This window comes from Dipodomys merriami, unplaced genomic scaffold, assembly GCF_024711535.1.
Source record: "Dipodomys merriami isolate MVZ:Mamm:240054 unplaced genomic scaffold, mDipMer1.0.p SCAF_3, whole genome shotgun sequence".
NCBI classification, from domain to species: Eukaryota; Metazoa; Chordata; class Mammalia; order Rodentia; family Heteromyidae; genus Dipodomys; species Dipodomys merriami.
The window spans coordinates 84,543,658-84,564,426 of NW_027204492.1; the positions used below are offsets into that span (position 1 = coordinate 84,543,658).

Below are 20,769 nucleotides of genomic sequence, written 5' to 3' on the forward strand. Positions count from 1 at the left end.
TGATCTCAGTCCCTAGGCCCATCTGCATATCCTTTTCATCCCTTTATTACAGCTACCTCTCCTCTTCTTTTCCAGAAACAAGATCATGAAAACCAGAGTTTGGTGAGTTGGTAAAGTTTCACAACTCCTTGGTCCTGTGACTGAGACCCTTCCTACTGCCAAGTTCTCCCTGACCTGGGCTCCCCAGGCTTATGTAGGTGATCTCAATGGTAGACTTTCTTCCTACCAGCCGCCGCCTCCGCAGAGCCAACCGGGGCCTCCGAGCTCGTTGCCGGCGAGCTGTGAAATCCAATGCCTGCTACTGGGCCGTACTGCTGCTTGTCTTCCTCAACACACTGACCATCGCCTCAGAGCACCATGGACAACCCCTATGGCTCACCCAGACCCAAGGTGCTCCCTCAGCCTGTCTACTCCCTCTCCTACCCGCTGCTTCCTCCACCCTACAAGTTCAAATCTAGTATTGTCTAGGGAGTCCCATAGCACACTGTCTTCCTGCTAGCATAAATGCAGAAACATTAGCCTGTCCCATCCTACCATGTCACCTACGCTCATAGATGACACTTGCTGTATGCATAAAGCTCTCTTCTCAGCGTTTCACATGCCTCGACTCTTCACTACAATCTTGTGTGAATTAAGAGTCAAGGTACTGATCGCCAAGATGCTGGAGGGTTAAGTCCTGAGACTCAGCTTGTTGAGAAGCAGACCTGAAATTAGAACCCAAGCACTCTAGCCCAAGAATTCAAGCTCCTAATATTATGATATCCTAGCAAGCTAACTCTTCTGTGCCTCAGTTCCCTCATCCACAATATGGATTAAGTGGCTTCAAATGGAAAGTGCTTAGTGTGTCACATGGCTTCCCATAAAATTAATGCTGTATATGTAAGTGAATGTTTAATAAGTAATGTTATTCATTAGGATCCCTAAACCTGATTACTGAGCTTGTTTGTACCTCCAGCCCTTAAGCCAGCCTCAGTCCCAACAAAACTTTAGACTCAAGGTTGGGAGTACAATTCAGTAGTTCATGTGGTTAGCATGCATCAGGCTCTGGGATTCATCTCCTGTACAAAAAATACAAGATAAAAAGATGGAGATAAAGTTAAAGGAAAGCAATAGTGCTCACACCTCTAGGTGGCTCCCACCTCACAACTCTCAGGAGGCTGAAATCCAGGGAACACAGTTCAAAGCCAGCCAGGGTAGAAAAGCCCCTGAGACTCTTTAAGCACCAAGAAGTGGAGGTGTGTCTCAAGCAGTAGAGTGCTAGCTTTGAAAAATAAATAAATAAACCCACTAGGACAATGCCCAGGCCTTGAGTTCAAGCATCATACCTGAAAAACATAACCCTTGAGTTGAAGGTTTCCTGAACTCCCAGAAGCTCACTGACTCCAAGCCCACCTCTACTCCTTGCCCCAGCTCTAGGCCCTTCCAAGCCTGACCCACCCACCCCCCACCTCCAGCTTGTGGCTAGCCTGATACTGGTTACCCCAAGATCATCCATGACCCCTACTCTCCCCATATCACCCCAGAAGCTGGCCAGCCTAGTTACCCAGCCACTCTCCCAACAGAGTATGCCAACAAAGTGTTGCTCTGTCTGTTCACCGTGGAGATGCTCCTCAAGCTGTATGGTCTGGGGCCCTCTGTCTATGTCTCCTCCTTCTTCAACCGTTTTGACTGCTTCGTGGTCTGCGGGGGCATCCTGGAGACCACCTTGGTGGAAGTGGGGGTCATGCAGCCCCTTGGCATCTCAGTGCTCCGATGTGTGCGTCTCCTCAGGATCTTTAAGGTCACCAGGTGTGTACTCAGGGGAGGGGAGACTAGGTCCCCAAATACAAATCCGTAGGCAAGCTGCTTTGCCGTATCTCATCTCCAGTGAGAATTTTATCTGCCTCACCATTCATTTAGCAAACACACACTAAGCACCTACTGCGTGCTGGGTCTATGCCCTAGGGAAACACCAGGAATCAAAGCAGACACGAGTTCCTAACTTCAGCCAGGTGCTGGTAAGTCACACCTGTAATCCTAGCTATTCAGGAAGGCTGAGATCTGAGGATCAAAATTTGAAGCCAGCCTAGGCAAATTCCAGAGACATCTCCGATCAGCCAGAAAATAAAGCTAGAAGTTAAAATGTGGCTTGAATGCTAGAGTGCCAGACTTGATCAGAAAGAACCAAGCAAGAGCTTGAGCCCCTAAGTTCAAGTCCCAATACTGGCACACAAAAATAAATAAATAAATAAATAAATAAATAAATAAATAAGGCTCAGGCCTGTAATCCTAGCTACTCAAGAAGCTGAGATCTGAGGATCGCAGTTCAAACCCAGCTCAGCAAGGAAAGTCCGTGAGACTCATCTCCAATTAACCACCAGAAAACCGGAAGTGGCGCTGTGGCTCAAATGGTAGATCACTAGCCTTCAGCTGAAGAGCTCAGGGACAGTGCCCAGACTGAGTTCAAGCCCCACGACTGACAATAAAAAATAAAAAATAAGTGAAAGTTTCTCCCCTTGGGAAGAGTAGAGTCCATTAGGAAAAATCTACTATATTTCCATCCCCTTCCTCAACCTCAATGCCTGGCTCCAACATTACTCTCAAGGCTATATTCAAACTCAACTCCATACTGATCCCCAATCCCCAAAGCATAACACCTTCTCTAACCCCTAACTCCCCAATGTGCATCACTCTCAGGTCTATTTCCAACCCTACTATCCAGTTCTAAGCCCAGCCCACCTTCTCGCCTCATCCCTAACTCCCAGACTCAACCATCACTACTAAGTACAATGCCATTCTCAAACCTCAAACAAATCCCTACTTTCTAACATTCACCCTATCTCCAGGTGCATTTCCTGCCTCAGCCCCCAACCTCTTCTCATCTCATCTCCTAGACAAAGTCTCTACCACAACCTTATCCCAGCTCCATATCCAATCCCAAATCTGCACACCTCCAAACAACTATCCCATCCACAGCTCAGTCCCAACTTGAAACCCAATTCTAGCTGTATCAATTTCCAGCTACACCTGCATCCTAATCTCATCTCTCATGACAACCCTAATGCTAATCTGAACCTGAAGCTCAGCAGTTGCCTCATTTTTCACTCTCACCACACTCCAGCCTACAAATCACCTCTAACCTTGACTCCACAGACTACTTTACTTTTTACTTTTGTGTGCATGAGCCAATACGGGGGCTTGAACTCAAGGCTTCGTGCTTTTGTTTGGCTTTTTCACTCAACGTTGTTGCTCTACCACTTGAGCCACAGCTCCACTTCCAGGTTTTTGGTTGTTAATTGGAGATAAGAATCTCAGACTTGGGCTGGGAAGGTGGCTCAGTGGTAGAGCACTTGCCTTGCAATGCATGAGGCCCTGGGTTCGATTCCGCAGCACCACATAAGAAAAAAGCCGGAAGTAGTACTGTGGCTCAAGTGGGAGAGCGCTAGCCTTGAGCTGAAGAGCTGAGGGACAGTGCCCAGGCCCAGAGTTCAGGCCCCACAACCGGACCCCCCCCCAAAAAAAAAATCTCAGACTTTACTGCCTAGGCTGGCTTTGAACTGTGATCCTCTGATTTCAGCCTCCTGAGTAGCTAGGATTACAAGCATGAACTACTAGTGCCCAACTTCCCATTGACTCAGGAACACTACCCTGGCTCCTGGTTGTCAGTAGACAGGATGCCAGCTCTGCCCTGTATATCCCTGCTGCAGGCACTGGGCATCTCTGAGCAATCTAGTGGCATCCCTGCTCAACTCCATGAAATCCATTGCATCCTTACTGCTTCTCCTCTTCCTATTTATCATCATCTTCTCCCTGCTTGGCATGCAACTGTTTGGGGGCAAGTTCAACTTTGACCAGACACACACCAAGCGAAGCACCTTTGACACCTTCCCCCAGGCTCTCCTCACTGTCTTTCAGGTGAAGCCTAGAGACTCAGAGATGGGTATGTTGGGAGGTGGGAAGGGGTGTCATGGAATTACAGAAGGTCCCAACAAGCTTCGTGGTAACTCTTTATCCACTCCCAGATCCTGACAGGGGAGGACTGGAACGTGGTTATGTATGATGGTATCATGGCCTACGGTGGCCCCTTCTTCCCAGGGATGCTGGTGTGCGTCTATTTCATCATTCTCTTCATCTGTGGAAACTGTATCCTTGGAGCTCTGAGGAGCTGGCTGGGAGTGGGCTGGGGAGTGGGTAGGGGGGTCCTTGGAAGTCTGCAATGAGGCTCCCATCTTTGCAGCCTGAGCTCATCCAAGATATCTTGTTGAATGTGTTTCTTGCCATTGCTGTGGATAACTTGGCCAGCGGAGATGCAGGCACTACCAAGGACAAGGGCAGGTGAGCTCTGGCTTTGCCTCCAAAATGGTCTTTCCCTGACTAGGGAGCCTCACACACATCCCACACCACCAGAGATAACTCTAATCACCCTAATAATCTCCACTTTCACATACAAGCTTCTAGCACTCATTTATTCAACAGGTATTTTTTTCTTTTTTAATTTTTTAATGTTATTATAAAGGTGATGTACAGAGGGGTCACAGTGACATAAATCAGGTCATGAATACATTTGTTTGTTTGTTTTTTGGGTCCGGTCGTGGGGCCTGAACTCTGGGCCTGGGCGCTGTCCCTCAGCTCTTCAGCTCAAGGCTAGCACTCTACCACTTGAACCACAGCACCACTTCCGGCTTTTTTCTTATGTGGTGCTGAGGAATTGAACCCAGGGCCTCAGGCATGCAAGGCAAGCGCTCTACCACTGAGCCACCTTCCCAGCCCATGAATACATTTCTTTTTGGGTCAATATCACCCCTTCTCTCGTTCTATCCCAGTTGTTCCCTCCCATCTCCACCCACAAGTTATACAGTTCATTTTCAACATAGTATCCAGTATCCACTTGTTTACCCTTTGTCCCTCCATTTCTGTGCCTCCACTTACCCTTTCAAGGACAGATAAATGTACAAACAAGACAAAAGAAAACACAACAGAAACAGAAACAAAGAAAAAAACCATCTTGTTTCCATTTCCTGGAGTTCATTTTGAAAAATATTATTTTGTATAATCAGGTGCACATAGGCATTGCACCTTTTTGTACCTCTCCTAAAGTACCCTCCTCTGCTTTCACTGTGCGGGAATGTCTAGAGTCCTGTATAATTTATCATGTCCTGGTGTATTTTTGATCGAGTTTCCACATGTGAGGGAAAACATGCACCATCTGTCTTCTGAGCTTAGCTTACCTTACTTAACATGATTTGTTCTAGGTCGTCCATTTCTCTGAAAATGACATACTATTGCTCTAATGGCTGTGTGAAATTCATATTTTGATCCACTAATCTGCTGTAGGGCATCTGTGCTGAACAGGCATTTCTTAAGCAATTACTTTGTGCTGGGACCCATTGCAGATGCTACAGAGAGTGCAGGGGTCAAAATAGACACATACCTTACCTTTTCAGGAGTTAAGATTTGATTGCAAAAACACAAACATGAGTATATGACTTAGATAGACATTAGATGTAAGTAATTCTAGAAACCAATGGCTCACATTTGTAATCTTAGCTGAGGCAAACATTTGAGGATTGTGGTTCAAAGCCAGACTTTGTAAGAAAGTCTTTGAGACTCTTTTTTGTTGTGCCAGTCCTGGGGTTTGAACTCAGTCTGAGTGCTGAACCTGAGCTTATTCTTTTTCACTCATGACTACTGCTCTACCACTTGAGCTACAGCTCCACTTCTAGCTTTTTGGTGGTTAATTGGAGATAAGAATCTTCAGCTCTTCCAACGGGGTTGGCTTATAACTGTGATCCTCAGATGTCAACCTCCTGAGTAGCTGGGATTATAGACATCAGCACCCAGCCTGTAAGACTCTTATTTCCAGTTAATCAACAAAAAGGCAGAAGTAGAGCTGTGGCTCAAATGGTAGAGAGTCAACTTTGAGCTAAGGGATAACATCTAGAACATGAGTTCAAACTCAAATTCTAGCACAAAAAAAAAAAAGTAATGAGAACCAGAGGCATAGTTCAAATGTGCTTAGCAAGCACAAAGCCTTGAGTTCAATCCCCAGTACTGAAAGGAAAAATATTCAAGCTCTCACTTTGGCCCAGAATGCCCTTTGTTCTCCCTATGATTGACCCTCAGCTCCTTCTATCCTCCTCTTTGTTCACTCCATTCCTTCTTCCTGGTGGCTTTCAGTCCAAGACTTTGGCTTTTTGCTCTTGGTTGGGGGAGGGGAGCAAGGGAAGGTTGTATTAGAAGAGGAATGTGGAAGACAGGATTTTACATGCTGTGAAAACAGATTGCGGGGTGAGGGGTGTGTGTGTTAAGAGTGGAGGTGGGAATGTTGTAGGGAACCCAACAAAAGGTCTATTCTGCTCATAATGACCTCTCCAAACTTTGCCCATCTGCTAATATCTGCAGCATTCACCTCCTCCCCAATTTCTTCACACAGAGAGAAGAGCAGTGAAGGGAATGCCCCCAAGGAGAATGGCGGGTTGGTGAGTTAGAAGACTGGGCTCTGCCAACATTTCCCTTCCCCCATACCTGTCTCTGTTTGTGGCTTTAATACCTATCCTCTGCCTAAGCCATTTTCCATTATTGAATTCCTCCCATGCATCCTATATATTTTCCCCAACATGAATAACTCCCATCTTCCTCTCTTCAGGTCCCTGATGGGGAGAAGGAAGAAGGGAATGGTGCAAAGAGTGAAGGAGCAGGCAAGTAGATAGGTGGAGGGTATGTGGGGTCTTTAGAATAGAACCCAGGCAGATAGCTCCTGACCACAAACACCCTCCTCTCAGGGGAACAACTTTTTCCAAGATCATTCTGAAGGCACCAAGTGTGGTGGCATATGCCTACAATTCCAGCAGTTACGAATTAGAGACAGGAGGATCTTGAGTTCAAGGCCAACTTGGGCTACATAGCAAGAACCTGTCTGAAAAAAAAAAAAAAAAAAAAAAAAACAAGGACTGCTAGGCACCAGTGGCTCATGTCTATAATCCTAGCTACTCCAGAGGCTGAGATCTAAGGATCATAGTTCAAAGCCATCCCAGGCAGGAAAGTCTGTGAGACTCTTACCTCCAATTAACTACAAAAAGAGCTGGAAGTGGAGCTGTGGTTCAAGTGGTAAAGTGCTGGCCTTGAGCACAAAAAGCACTGGGGCAACGCCCAAGCCCAGGACTGGCACAAAAATAGGATAAAGTGTAACTCAATAGCAGAGTGCTTGTTTGACATGTAGAAGAGTTTGTATTCCATCTCCAACATGAAAAGATGATCTTGAAAAAAAATACACAGGCTTAGTGTGTAGTCATCAACACTTTTAAACATTGAGGTTAAAGAAGGTAATTTTTGTTTTACTACACAACTCCTCAGAGCTTTTTTTTTAAAAAAAAAAATTGTGCTGGATACTAGGGCTAGACCTCAGGGTCTCACATGCCTTTTTCCACTCAAGGCTGGCTTGCTACCACTTGAGTCACATCTCCACTTCCAGCTTTTTTGCTGGTTAATGGGAGAGAAGAGTCTCAGAGATCTGTCTGCCTGGGCTGGCTTCAAACCAAGATCCTTGGGTCTCAGGCTAGATACCACAAGCACCTGGTTCTCAGAACCTTTGTTACCAAATTATGTGCATATACAACATTCACTGGCCTGGGTCCCAGACACTTTTCTCTGGGCTGGGCACATAGCATTAAACCAAACAGACTAAGATCCCTTTCCCAAGCAGCTGCCATTCTGCCAGGGAACGGCAAGAATTTGCCACATGACAAGCACCATTCCAATTACTTTACATGAAGTCCTCTCAATGAATTTTCTTTTTGCTTCTTTGTCCAGTGCCTGGCGTGGAGGAGGAAGAAGAAGAAGAGGAGGAGGAGGAGGAAGAAGGTGCAGGGCGTGTGGAACTTCTCCAGGAAGTTGTACCCAAGGAGAAAGTGGTACCCATCCCTGAGGGCAGTGCCTTTTTCTGCCTCAGCCAAACCAACCCGTGAGTGTTGGGAGCAGCAATATGACCAAGGCAGGAGAGGGCAGGGCAGGTGGAGATCCAGGGAGCTACTGAGGCTGCAAAGGGGCTCTGCTGTATCACTTGGGCTATCTCAGCCACCACTGTGGTCCCAGCATCTAACCACAGCCCTTTCCCTACTCCTCAGGTTGAGGAAGGCCTGCCACACCCTCATCCATCATCACATCTTCACCAATCTTATCTTGGTGTTCATCATCCTTAGCAGTGTGTCCCTGGCGGCTGAGGATCCCATCCGAGCTCACTCCTTCCGAAACCATGTAAGCCTATGGGAAGGTAGGGGAAGATACAAGCCAGGACCATAGTGGATACAAGGAGAAGCACCCTTATTAAACTAAGAGAATCAATAATGATGACTACTAAAGGGGTGACATTGATCAAGATGTGTTATACTCATAAAATGATATGTTGGATTGAATCTCCTTTGCACAAATGCTTAAAAATAATTAGAAAATAATAATGATGTCTGGAAATGTGGCTTAGTGGTAGAGTGCTTGCCTAGTCTGCATAAAGCCCTGGGTTCAATTCCTCAGTACCACATACACAGAAAAAGTTGGATGTGGTGCTGTGGCTCAAGTGGTAGAGTGCTAGCCTTGAGCATAAAGAAGCTCAGGGACAAGGGCTAGGCCTTGAGTTCAAGCCCTATGACTGCCAATAATAATAATAATGGTTTCTTTCTTTTTTGGGGGGGGGTCTGGTCGGGGGGCCTGAACTCTGGGCCTGGGCGCTGTCCCTCAGCTCTTCAGCTCAAGGCTAGCGCTCTACCACTTGAGCCACAGTACCATTTCCGGCTTTTTCTGCTTATGTGGTGCTGAGGAATCGAACCCAGGGCCTCATGCATGCAAGGCAAGCGCTCTACCACTGAGCCACCTTCCCAGCCCCAATAATAATGGTTTCCACTGAAGCAGCAGCCCTTACCATGTATGTAGCTCACTTGGGAAAGTGCCAAACAGAGGGGATCAGGGTTTAACCGGGGATGGAGGGGAGGGATAGGGAGCTGTGCTGAGAGATTAAGTAGGCCCAAGGACACTAACGTAATTGGGTAGAGGAGTTCAAATTAAAGGTATAAACTCTAATGGGCAAACCTTTTGGCTTGTAGAAAAGTCTTCAGGATATTAAGAGGTAGAGAAGGTAAAGCTAGCCAGATGCCAGTGGGTCACACCTTCATCCTAGCTACTCAGTAGGCTGAGATCTGAGGATCTCAGTTCGAAGCCAAACCAGGCAGGAAAATCCATGAGACTTTTTTTTTTTGGGGGGGGGGTTCTGGTCATGGGACCTGAACTCTGGGCCTGGGCGCTGTCCCTCAGCTCTTCAGCTCAAGGCTAGCGCTCTACCACTTGAGCCACAGTGCCACTTCCGGCTCTTTTCTTTTTTCTTATGTGATGCTGAGGAATCAAATCCAGGGCCTCATGCTTGCAAGGCAAGCTCTCTACCACTCAGCCACCTTCCCAGCCCCTCCATGAGACTCTTATCTCCAATGAACCACCAAAAAGCTGGAAGTAGAGCTATGGCTCAAGTGAAAGCCTTGAGCAAAAAAGCTCAGGGATAGTGCCCGGGCCCTAAGTTCAAGCCTCAGAACTAGCAAAAAATAGCCAGAAATGGAGCTATACCTCAAGTGGTAGAGCACTAGCCTTCTGCACAAAAGCTCAGGGACAGTGTCCAGGCCCTAATTTCAAGTCCTGGGATTAGCACCAAAAAAAAAAAAAAAAAAAAAAAGATAAAGCTTATATAAAAAGGTGTACACACATAATCCACCTCTATTCTCTTCTCTCATGACTCAGTGGTTTCCCCTCTTTCTCACCCCCTCCCCAGATTCTAGGGTACTTCGATTATGCCTTCACTTCCATTTTCACTGTGGAGATTCTACTAAAGGTGACTAATGAGCCTCCCCCACAACATATCTTCAGTTGTCATCCTAACACACTCCTCACCTACCCTCAAAGCCTTGCTCTCTAATTCATGTCTCCTCCTCCTAATGATCCTCTGGTCCCTAGATGACAGTGTTTGGGGCCTTCCTGCACCGTGGCTCCTTCTGCCGTAGCTGGTTTAATCTATTGGATCTGCTTGTGGTCAGTGTATCGCTCATCTCTTTTGGCATCCAGTAAGTAACACATCCCTTTGCCCATTCCACTTCTCCCAAAGTCAAGACCAGCCTGGGTCAGGGACTGAGGATCTCCCCTTCCCCAGCTCCAGTGCCATCTCAGTAGTGAAGATTCTTCGAGTTCTCCGAGTACTGCGACCCCTCCGAGCCATCAATAGGGCCAAGGGACTCAAGGTAAGACCACCTCAGCTAGGTCCTGCCCTACCCCAGGCTCACTCATCTAAGTGGCCCTTTGCACTGATGCATGACCATATAGTCTGGACCCACTATGAAACCAGAAATTCTTTCTTTTTTATTTTCTGGTCAGTCATGAGGCTTGAACTCAGGGACTGGGCACTGTCCCTGAGCTTTTTCACTCAAGGCTAGCACTCTACCACTTTGAACCACAGTGCCACTTTACCTTTTCTGGTGGTTAATTGGAGATAAAGAGTCTCACACACTTTCCTGCCCAGGGCTGGCTTTGAACTCTGATCCTCAGGTCTCAGCCTCCTAAGTAGCTAGGATTACAGGCATGAGCCACCAGTGCTCAACCTAGCCAGACATTCTTTGTTTTGGGGGGGTGGGGGTATGGTTGTGGGGCCTGAACTCTGCTCCTGGGTGCTGTCCCTCAGCTCTTCAGCTCAAAGCTAGCGCTCTACCACTTGAGCTACAGCGCCATTTCCAGTTTTCTGGTGGTTTATTGGAGATAGGAGTCTCATGGTCTTTTCTGCCCGGGCTGGCTTTGAACTATGATCCTCAGATCTCAGCATCCTGAGTAGCTAGGATTACAGGCATGAGCCACTGGCGCCCGGCATGGCCAGACATTCTTTACTAGCTTTGAGGACTGATTTTTCCCTTACAAGTGATTGACCATGCATTCCTTACTAGTGGTCACATTTATCTAATTTAGGTCCCTAACACCAGGCCTAGCAAACATTTGTCCCTAGCTAGTGCCCACATGTGTGAACCCATGTCACTCACTACTTTTGGCCATGTGTTTCTGACCACACATCTCTGATCAGTCACTGAAGGTCCCTAGCCCAATTCCTCGAAATGTATCTATCATTAGAAGCCCTGCCACATGGTCAACATGGCCTATGGTATCCATTGGGCCATGTGTTCGGGGGTGTTTGCCTGCAGCACGTGGTACAATGTGTGTTCGTGGCCATCCGGACCATCGGAAACATCATGATCGTCACCACGCTCCTGCAATTCATGTTCGCCTGCATTGGTGTGCAACTTTTCAAGGTGGGGGAAATGCTGTGGGGAGAACCAGGCATGGGTCAATGCAGGGGAGAAGGAGGAACCTGCTTGGACAGATGTGATCCTCTCCCTACAGGGGAAATTCTACAGTTGTACTGATGAAGCCAAACACACCCCAAAAGAATGCAAGTGAGTGTCTGAGGCCTGCCCTCCATGGAACCCTCTAAGAGGCCATAGGGGCCTATCCCTGAAACCCATAGAGCCTCCACCCAAGAACTGTAAAAACCCCAAGATTTCCTTAATTCCCTAAGACCCACACATTTCCCCCCAAAATCCAAGATCCACCCTCCTCCCAGAACTTTCTCCAAGAACTAGAGTGGCTACCAGGTGCCCATGCCTCATACCTGTGATCCTAGCTACTCAGTAGGCTGAGATCTGAGGATTGTGGTTCAAAGCCAGCCTGAGCAGGAAAGTTTGTGAGATTATCTGCAATTATCTACCAGAAAACCAGAAGAGGAGCTGTGGCTCAAGTGGTAGAGAGCTAGCCTTGAGTGAAAAAGCTTAGGGACAGTGGCCAGACCCTTAGTTCAAGCCCCAAGACCAACACACCAATACACACACCAACACAGAGAGAGAGACAGAGAGAGAGAGAGAGAGAGAGAACTACAGAAGCTTTCTGATATCATCAAGCCTAAAGAGCCATACTCATGACCTCCCAAGATCCCTCTCTATATTCCTCAGAGTTACCCATATACCACTCCAGGCCCCCAAGCAATGCCTTTCCTATAAGTCCCTGGATTTTCTTTAGAGACATCCTTTCTAGGCTGTGCTCCATGCTCTGGGTTGTGTTCTGGAAGTGTAAATAGAAGGATCACAGTATGAACCCAGCCCAAGCAAATGTTAGCAAAATCCCGTCTCAGAAACAAGACGTGATTTTAGCACACCTACTGTTCAGCGAGCAAAAGGGCTAGGGGCATGACTCAAGGAGTAGAATGCTTGCCCAGCAAACATGAGGCCCTGTGTGCAAACCCCCTGTACTGCAATTAATTAATATTTTAAAAATAAAAATATGGATCAGGCACCAGTGGCTCACACCTGTAATCCTACCTACTCAGGAGGCTGAGATCTGAGGATTGCCAGCCTAGGCAAGAAATTCCATGAGACTCTTATCTCCAGTTAACCACCAAAAAGTAGGAAGTTGGATTGTGGTTCAAGTGGTAAAGTGCTGGTCTTGAGGGGGGAAAAAAGCTCAGATGTAGCATCCAGGCCTTGAGTTTAAACCCCAATACTGCCCCCCAAAAAATACATGAGCCATGAAACCAGATATTACTGAGATTAATGTGATTTGGAACATTTTTTAGCTTTGTGGAATCTAGTTTATCTCAGCTGAAAAATAGGAATGAAAGAGGTGTCTATCTTGTAGAGTTGCTGTGAGAAGAAGCCAAGTCACTGCTTGAAAATTGTATTACAGGGGCTGGGAATGTGGCTTAGTGGTAGAGTGCTTGCCTAGCATGCATGAAGCACTGGGTTTGATTCCTCAGTACCACATTAAAAGAAAAAGCCAGAAGTGAGGCTGTGGCTCAAATGGTAGAGTGCTAGCCTTGAGCAAAAGAAGCTCAGGGATAGTGCCCAGGCCCTGAGTTCAAGCCCCAGGACTGGAACTAAAAAAAAAAAGAAAATTATATTACAGTCTAAGTTTTCTGCATGGAAAATCCAGCACAGTATCTGGCTACTTGCTGGGTGCTGGATGGCTCATGCCTGTAATGATAGCAAGTCAGAAAACTGATATCTGAGAACCATAGTTCAGAGCCAGTCCAGGCAGACAAATCCAAGAGACTGTTTTCTACAAATAGCCAGCAAAAAGCTGGATGTGGAGCAAATAGCAGAAAAATGACAGGATACGATTTGAATCCAGACTGTCTAGTTCTATCACCATGCCTGCTGCCTTCATGCTAGAAACCTCACACCCTTTATCTCAGCCCCCCACTTCTCCTCATTCACTTATTCATTCTGCAACATCCACAGGGGCTCCTTCCTCATCTACCCTGATGGAGATGTGTCGCGGCCCCTGGTTCGGGAGCGGCTCTGGGTCAACAGTGATTTCAACTTTGACAACGTCCTTTCAGCCATGATGGCCCTGTTTACTGTATCTACCTTCGAAGGCTGGCCTGCGTGAGAGCAGGGCCCTAGGGATGGCCGGGGACTGGGTGGAAGTCTCTGAGAAATAGGTTGGGGATCTCCTGGGAATGGATGCAAATATACTTTAGGGAGGTAATTAAAGTCTCCAGAGGCTGGTGGCTGTATCAAAGGACTGATTGTTGGAGGCAGGTCTCCCCAAAGCAGACTGGAAGTTCTTTGAGGATTTGGGGTAAGAGTCTACAGAAATTGCATACAAGTCTCTGAAAGACTAAATGGAAGTTTAGAAGTGATTGGATAGGATTTGTGGGGGACTGAGTAGAGATGGGAGATGGGGAGGGGGTTCATCAATGGATATAGCAGGGGACTCAAAGTTTCTGTGAGCTGCACAAGTCTTCAGGGTGCCACTTGGGGATTTCTAGGGAAGATGGATCAGAGGATTTGAGATGATGGGCCAACTTAGAGATTTTTTTTTGGTCGGTCTTGGGGCTTGAACTCTGGGCCTGGGCACTGTCCCTCAGCTCTTCAGCTCAAGGCTAGCACTCTACCTCTTGAGCCACAGCACCACTTCCGGTTTTCTGGTCGTTTATTGAAGATAAGAGTCTCACAGAGTTTCCCACCTGGGTTGGCTTTGAACCATGATCCTCAGATCTCAGCTTCCTGAGTAGCTAGGATTACAGGCATGAGCCACTGGCACCCAGCAATTTAGAGATCTTTAGGGACTTGTAGGAGAACTCTGGAGAGTTCATAGGGGTTGCCATGTGGATGAATAAGGGTATTTGGAGTTCTGTGGAAACTTAAGAGATTTGTGGGATCTTTGACAGTCTAGCTGGAGATCTTTAGAAGGCTGTATGAGGGTTTTTGAGATAGGGGCTAGAACAGAGATTTGGGGACCTTAGAGGGCTTTGTAGAGGTCTTTAGAAAATGTATGGGGGTCCCAAGCGGATAGGCGGGGAACATACAATCCTTTGATATGCCACACAGAAGATTCTGATGTATGTGTGAGGTCTGGAAGCAGGTTGGAGGGACTAAGATACTCCCTCACCTGTCCCCACCTCTCCCCTCCCCTCCTCATGCTGGTTCCCACAGACTGCTATACAAGGCCATTGACGCACATGCAGAAGATGAAGGCCCCATCTACAACTACCACGTGGAGATCTCTGTGTTCTTCATTGTCTACATCATCATCATTGCATTCTTCATGATGAACATCTTTGTGGGCTTTGTTATCATCACCTTCCGTGCGCAGGGAGAACAGGAGTACCAAAACTGTGAGCTGGACAAGAATCAGGTGACTTCTGACTCCCTACCCATGACTACCAACTCCTCTCCCTTTACCTTGAGACTCCCCTGCTTACTCATGCCATGCACCATTACATTACACAGCGCCAGTGTGTGGAGTATGCCCTCAAGGCCCAGCCACTTCGCCGATACATACCCAAGAACCCACATCAGTATCGAGTGTGGGCCACTGTGAACTCTGCTGCCTTTGAGTACCTCATGTTCCTGCTCATTCTACTCAACACGGTTGCCCTAGCCATGCAGGTCTGAGCTCCCCATCCTGATCTTTGTCATATACTTGCCTCTGTTCTTTCTACCCACTGGGAATGCTTGGAGATATTTTAGGCTACAAGTAACTGGGGATGCTTTAGGTTGCAAGTAACAAAACCTCCCAACTGATAGAGACTTGAGCAATCAAGATATTTACCACTGGGGCTGGGAAGGTGGCTCAGTGGTAGAGTGCTTGCCTTGCATGCACGAGGCCCTCAGTTCAATTCCTTAGCACCACATAAGCAGAAAAAGCTGGAAGTGGGGCTGAGGGTCAAGTGAGCGCTAGTCTACAGTTGAAGAGCTGAGGGACAGTGCCCAGTCCCAGAGTTCAGGCCCCACGACCGACAAAAAAAAAAAAAAAAGATATTTACCACTACATTTTCCAAATCAATCTAAGGCCAATAATTATACACTGCATTGTGATTTCAGTGATATAAGAATGTGAAAACAATGGCTCATGGCCATTGTAAGTTGTCATTTGTTGTAAAATACACCCCAATTTCAGAGATTCTAAAATGTAAAAAGATATAGAGAGAGCCTAGAGTGAATTAAATAGGATATGAATTATGCTCACATAATGAGAAGCATTAAGAAAGGTTTGTTTGCCTTTGGACAACAACCCAAAGATCCAGGCTCTGGCCATCTTTCTACTCCACCATTCTTGGCAAGCTGGCTGCCATTTACATGCTTATTGCCTTTTGGTCACAAGGCAGCTGCTACAGACATCAAAACCACAATCAAGGAAGGAAAAAAGAGAAAGATTTCACTATCCTCTATTGAGTGTTTTAATGGAAGGCAAAATATTTTTCACAGAAGCTGTCAGCCAACAGCCAACTTACATTTATTTTTCATTAACAAAACTTGCCTTGCCAGTTTGTAAGAGCAGTTAGAAATCAAGTAGGAGGCCAGGCACCTGTGGCTCACTCCTGGAATCCTAGCTACTCAGGAGGCTGAGATCTGAGGATCTCAGTTCAAAGCTAGCCCAGGCAGAAAAGTCTGTGAGACTCTTTTTTTTGGGGGGGGGGCGGTCTGGTCGTGGAGCCTGAAATCCGGGTCTGGGCGCTGTCCCTCAGCTCTTCAGCTCAAGGCTAGCGCTCTACCACTTGAGCCATAGTCCCACTTCCGGCTTTTTTCTTTTTGCTTATGTGGTGCTGAGGAATCGAACCCAGGGCCTCATGCATGCAAGGCAAGCGCTCTACCACTGAGCCACCTTCCCAGCCCCATGTGAGACTCTTATCTCCAATTAACCACCAGAAAATCCGAAGTGGCACTGTGACTCAAAGTAGTAGAGTGCTGGCCTTGAGCAGAAAAGCTCAGGGACAATGTCCACGCCCTAAGTTCAAGCCCCACAACTGACAAAAATAAAAAATAAAATTAATCAAGAAGCAGTCTTTCCAGTATCTATAATGAAAAGCAGACAATACAAGGTGTTTGGACAACCCATAGTGCTGTCATATCCCCAGAATCACCAAAGCCCAGGCTAGAGACTATTTGGCTCCCACCAAATAGCTGCTTCAGGCTCTGTCCTCATCTGCTTTTCTCTCCCAGCACTATGAACAGACTGCTCCCTTCAACTATGCCATGGACATTCTCAACATGGTCTTCACTGGCCTCTTCACTATCGAGATGGTTCTCAAAATCATTGCCTTCAAACCCAAGGTACACCCCTGCCCTAGACACACCCTGGTGTGTATTCCTTAGGAGTGGGGCTCATTGCAAAACTTTCAGGGAGGCAGTAAGTGGGTAAATCATGAGACTAAGGAGTAAGAAGGATCCAGATTCAGGTCCATCATGTGGCCCAAGCCAGGACCTACCTCACTAATACTCTCTGCCACTGGTGCCAGGCAGATAGCTGAGAAAAGACAATGCCCTGTCTTCTTTCTGCCCACAGCATTACTTTGCTGATGCCTGGAACACGTTTGATGCACTTATTGTGGTGGGCAGTGTAGTGGACATCGCCGTCACTGAAGTCAATGTGAGAACTGCCCTCTCTACTAACTCCTCTCCTCCACACCAAACCTTTTCCTATCTCTACCTCAGACCTTCCTTCATTTGATTCCCATTCATATCTTCCCTACTCCTAGAGACATAGGACACCTCATTCTAGTTCTATCTCTTCAGAATCCATGTTGGGCTCAGATGAAGTCTCCCTCCCTCTACCAACTCCATTCCACTCTTTTTTTTTCTTTTTTTTTTTAATTGTGAAAGTACTGTACAGAGGGGTTACAGTTACATGGGCAAGATAATGAGTACATTTCTTATCAAGCATTGTAGCCTCCTCCTTTGTTTCCCCTTCCCATCCCTTCTCATTCTCCCCCCACCCCCTCCATTCCACTCTTTTGTAATCTATCCACTGGTTGTATAATCTTCTGCAATGCTTCTTCTCTTATTTTTGTTTTTCTTTTCAATCATCTCTGTCACCCTCTCCATTGGCTACATCATCTGCATTGATTTCTGCCTTGGGCTCCATCGTCTCTTCTGAATACTCCATTGGCTCCATTTCCTCCATCAATTCCACCGTCTCCAACACTGGCTCTTTCCTGGCTCTGTCATCACCACTGTCTACACGGTTGACTCCATCATCTTCTCCATTGGATACTCCATGGCCCTACCACCTCAACTGACAATGCTGCTGGTTCCATTTCTACATTGGGTTGTCCATTTGTTCTCATCCTCATCATCTTTGTGAAACACTGGCTCCGTCATTCCCTTCAATGTCATTCCTTCCTCATCTCCTTTACATACTCTTCGCCCTTCTACCCCTATTACCAACTATTTCCACAAACTGGAAACTGATCCATTACCGCATAACCTCCTCCATCATGCCCTGTACCTGGTCCATCATTCTCTCCTTGCACATCTGAACATCTGCTCTCATCATATCTTCTGTCACCTGTGTTTGGCCATATGTCCCTGCAGAATGGTGGCCACCTTGGAGAGGTAGTCTCCCCAAAATAAACACTTTCTTGGTCCACTCTTCTACCCTTCCTCTCTTTTGTCCTAAGAATCCTTCTTAGATATACTCCTTAACCACTCTGAAAGCTGAGTTCTGAGGGATATGGCAGTTGGGCCCAAAGCATGCAATAAGGGAGTTGAATGGGGACGGGGCTGACCAGAGCATCACTTTCTGTATCCTGAATCACAGAGCTCTGAGGACAGCTCTCGAATATCTATCACCTTCTTTCGCCTCTTCCGAGTCATGCGGCTAGTCAAGCTTCTCAGTAAGGGAGAAGGGATCCGCACACTGCTCTGGACATTCATCAAATCCTTCCAGGTAATCTTCAACCCATCTGTTTGACTATATCTCACCTCTACCCTCTACCTCTCAGTCTGCTGCTCTACTACCTCAGAACTACATCTCCCAGCATGCAATACCATTCTATTTCCTGGGCTCTCAATTCCCAACATGCTTTTGACCTCACTGACTTTACTATATTCTATTTAATACAATAACACATTTGGAAGACATTGGTAGTCTTAGGTACTTTATTTATTGGTGGTACTGTGTTTGAACTCAGGGCCTTGGGTTTGCTAGACAGGTGACCCACCATTTGAGTCATACCGCTATCCTTTTATGAGTTATTTTTCAGATAGGGTCTTGAGGTCTTACCTGATTAGCCTTGGATTGTGATCATCCTGTGAAGATGAAATTTAAAGGGGTACATCCATGTCCAGCTTATTCTTTTTGTCAGTCATGGGGCTTGAACTCGGGGCCTAGGTGCTGTCCCTGAGCTCTTTTGCTCAAAGCTGGCACTCTACCACTTTGAGCCATAGTTCCATTTCCAGTTTTCTGGTAGTCAACTGGGGATAAGAGTCTCATGTACTTTCCTGCCCAGGCTAGTTTTGAACCCTGATCTTCAGATTTCAGCCTCCTGAGTAGCAAGGATTATAGGCCTAAGCCACCAGTACCTGGCACATGTCTAGCTTATTTGTTGAGATGATGTCCCATTCACTTTTTGCCTGGGCTAACCTTGAGTCCCAATCCTCCTGATCTCTGCTTTCTGAGTAGCTCAGCCCAGCCCTAGGTATTTTGATTATGAACTCATCTCCCAACAAGCCCAAGCTAGGAGAACAGTGCATTCTGGGACTTATAGTTTGGCTTGAAGCTAAGCATCTATCTTCCTATCCCCATAGGCCTTACCCTATGTGGCTCTTCTCATAGCAATGATATTCTTCATCTATGCTGTCATTGGAATGCAGGTAAGTGGAGACCCTAAGCAACAACCTTCTGGCCCCCTTCTACAAGAAGGGAAACAATTGGATAGGAATAGCCCCAAAGCAAGGGTTGTGGGTAGAAAAACAGACAAACTGGATGGCCCGGGGTCAGTCTAATACATCCATGAAATGGATCTGCCCTACCTGCTTGTCAGCATTCATTATGAGGACCTTCTACCTATTAGCAGGTATGAAATGGGTGGAAACATGTAGTGAGAGGCATGGGTTCACCCCTTATATAACCTATGTGTGCCTACAGATGTTTGGCAAGGTGGCTCTTCAGGATGGCACACAGATCAACCGAAACAACAACTTCCAGACCTTTCCACAGGCTGTGCTGCTTCTGTTCAGGTGACATCTTCCAACTTCCTTGCCACCTTGGTCACCAGTATGCCCTTAGGTTTTTCCTACACCCTCTCTGGGTCCCAGACTGCTTGAACAGGGCATCCTGGAGTTCCATATAGCCTGAAAGCTTTTCAGGGTATGATTTGGGGAAAATTATTAAATTATTCTACTCACAGCCATTCTTCTTCTGACTGGAAAATACAACCCCCTTCTGAATCCACAGTGCCTTCATTTGTAAGAGGCAAGATAACTGAAAACAAAAACTATTAGCTGGGCACCAGTATCTCACGCCTGTAATCCTAGCTGCTCAAGAGGCTGAGATCTGAGGATCATGATTTGAAGCCAGCCCAGGCAGCAAAGTCAATGAGACTCTTACATTCAACTAACCACCAAAATACTGGAAATGGAACTGTGGCTCAAGAGATAGAGCACTAGTCTTGAGAAAAAAAAAAAAAAAGCTCAGGGACAGTGTCCAGGCCCTGAGTTCAAGCCCCAGGATCAGCTCCCCAAAAAATCACTATTATCAACACTGTCATGCTAGCTGTTAAAGTATCATTATGTGTGTGCCAGGAGTAAACCCTGGAGAGAAGTAGGCTACCTCCTCACTCTCCCAATCCCCCATAATTCCACTTTCCATGATTGCATAGCCTCTCCTACAAAATGCCGCTCCTGTGTACCCCCCTCCAGGTGTGCTACTGGTGAGGCATGGCAGGAGATAATGCTCGCCAGCCTTCCTGGAAACCGATGTGACCCAGAGTCTGATTTTGGCCCTGGCGAGGAGTTTACCTGTGGTAGCAATTTTGCCATTGCCTATTTTATCAGCTTCTTCATGCTCTGTGCCTTCCTGGTGAGAACCATTTCCCCCACAGCCACTGCCATTGCCATAAGCTGGCCTCCAGGGGGCCCAGGGATGCCCAAGTGAGACAAGCAGCCCAGATCTTGAGGGGGCTGGCATGATAATACAATCTAACTAGAGACTCATAACCTATTGATAATTTAGGATCATCCTGGCCTCCCTCCAATCCCCCATGACCTGACTCTTCAGTGCCCCTAACTCTTGTTTGCTCACTGGTCCACAGATCATAAATCTCTTCGTGGCTGTGATCATGGACAACTTCGATTATTTGACAAGAGATTGGTCTATCCTGGGCCCCCATCACCTTGATGAATTCAAGAGGATCTGGTCTGAATATGATCCTGGGGCCAAGTATGCCCTTTAACCTTTTACCTAGAATCTCCAGGGGACAATGCAAAAATGCCCTTCATA

The 20,769-nt window shown here is 46.8% G+C and overlaps 1 protein-coding gene across 1 annotated transcript in view; it reads left to right on the plus strand.

The window, feature by feature from the left end:
* The window catches only part of Cacna1f (calcium voltage-gated channel subunit alpha1 F), a 42,104-nt gene that overhangs the window by 11,459 nt on the left and 9,876 nt on the right, over positions 1–20,769 (plus strand). The window contains exons 12-37 of the mRNA XM_070039173.1: positions 76–102; positions 230–390; positions 1,563–1,788; positions 3,687–3,894; positions 4,002–4,122; positions 4,233–4,314; positions 6,413–6,458; positions 6,626–6,677; positions 7,789–7,939; positions 8,103–8,232; positions 9,785–9,844; positions 9,967–10,073; positions 10,160–10,247; positions 11,193–11,300; positions 11,392–11,444; positions 13,281–13,427; positions 14,481–14,682; positions 14,778–14,936; positions 16,491–16,601; positions 16,834–16,917; positions 17,862–17,882; positions 18,088–18,216; positions 19,077–19,142; positions 19,417–19,508; positions 20,190–20,349; positions 20,582–20,709. Of these exons, the coding sequence (XP_069895274.1) occupies positions 76–102; positions 230–390; positions 1,563–1,788; positions 3,687–3,894; positions 4,002–4,122; positions 4,233–4,314; positions 6,413–6,458; positions 6,626–6,677; positions 7,789–7,939; positions 8,103–8,232; positions 9,785–9,844; positions 9,967–10,073; positions 10,160–10,247; positions 11,193–11,300; positions 11,392–11,444; positions 13,281–13,427; positions 14,481–14,682; positions 14,778–14,936; positions 16,491–16,601; positions 16,834–16,917; positions 17,862–17,882; positions 18,088–18,216; positions 19,077–19,142; positions 19,417–19,508; positions 20,190–20,349; positions 20,582–20,709 (2,919 nt within the window). The remainder of the gene's footprint in view (positions 1–75; positions 103–229; positions 391–1,562; positions 1,789–3,686; positions 3,895–4,001; positions 4,123–4,232; positions 4,315–6,412; positions 6,459–6,625; positions 6,678–7,788; positions 7,940–8,102; positions 8,233–9,784; positions 9,845–9,966; positions 10,074–10,159; positions 10,248–11,192; positions 11,301–11,391; positions 11,445–13,280; positions 13,428–14,480; positions 14,683–14,777; positions 14,937–16,490; positions 16,602–16,833; positions 16,918–17,861; positions 17,883–18,087; positions 18,217–19,076; positions 19,143–19,416; positions 19,509–20,189; positions 20,350–20,581; positions 20,710–20,769) is intronic.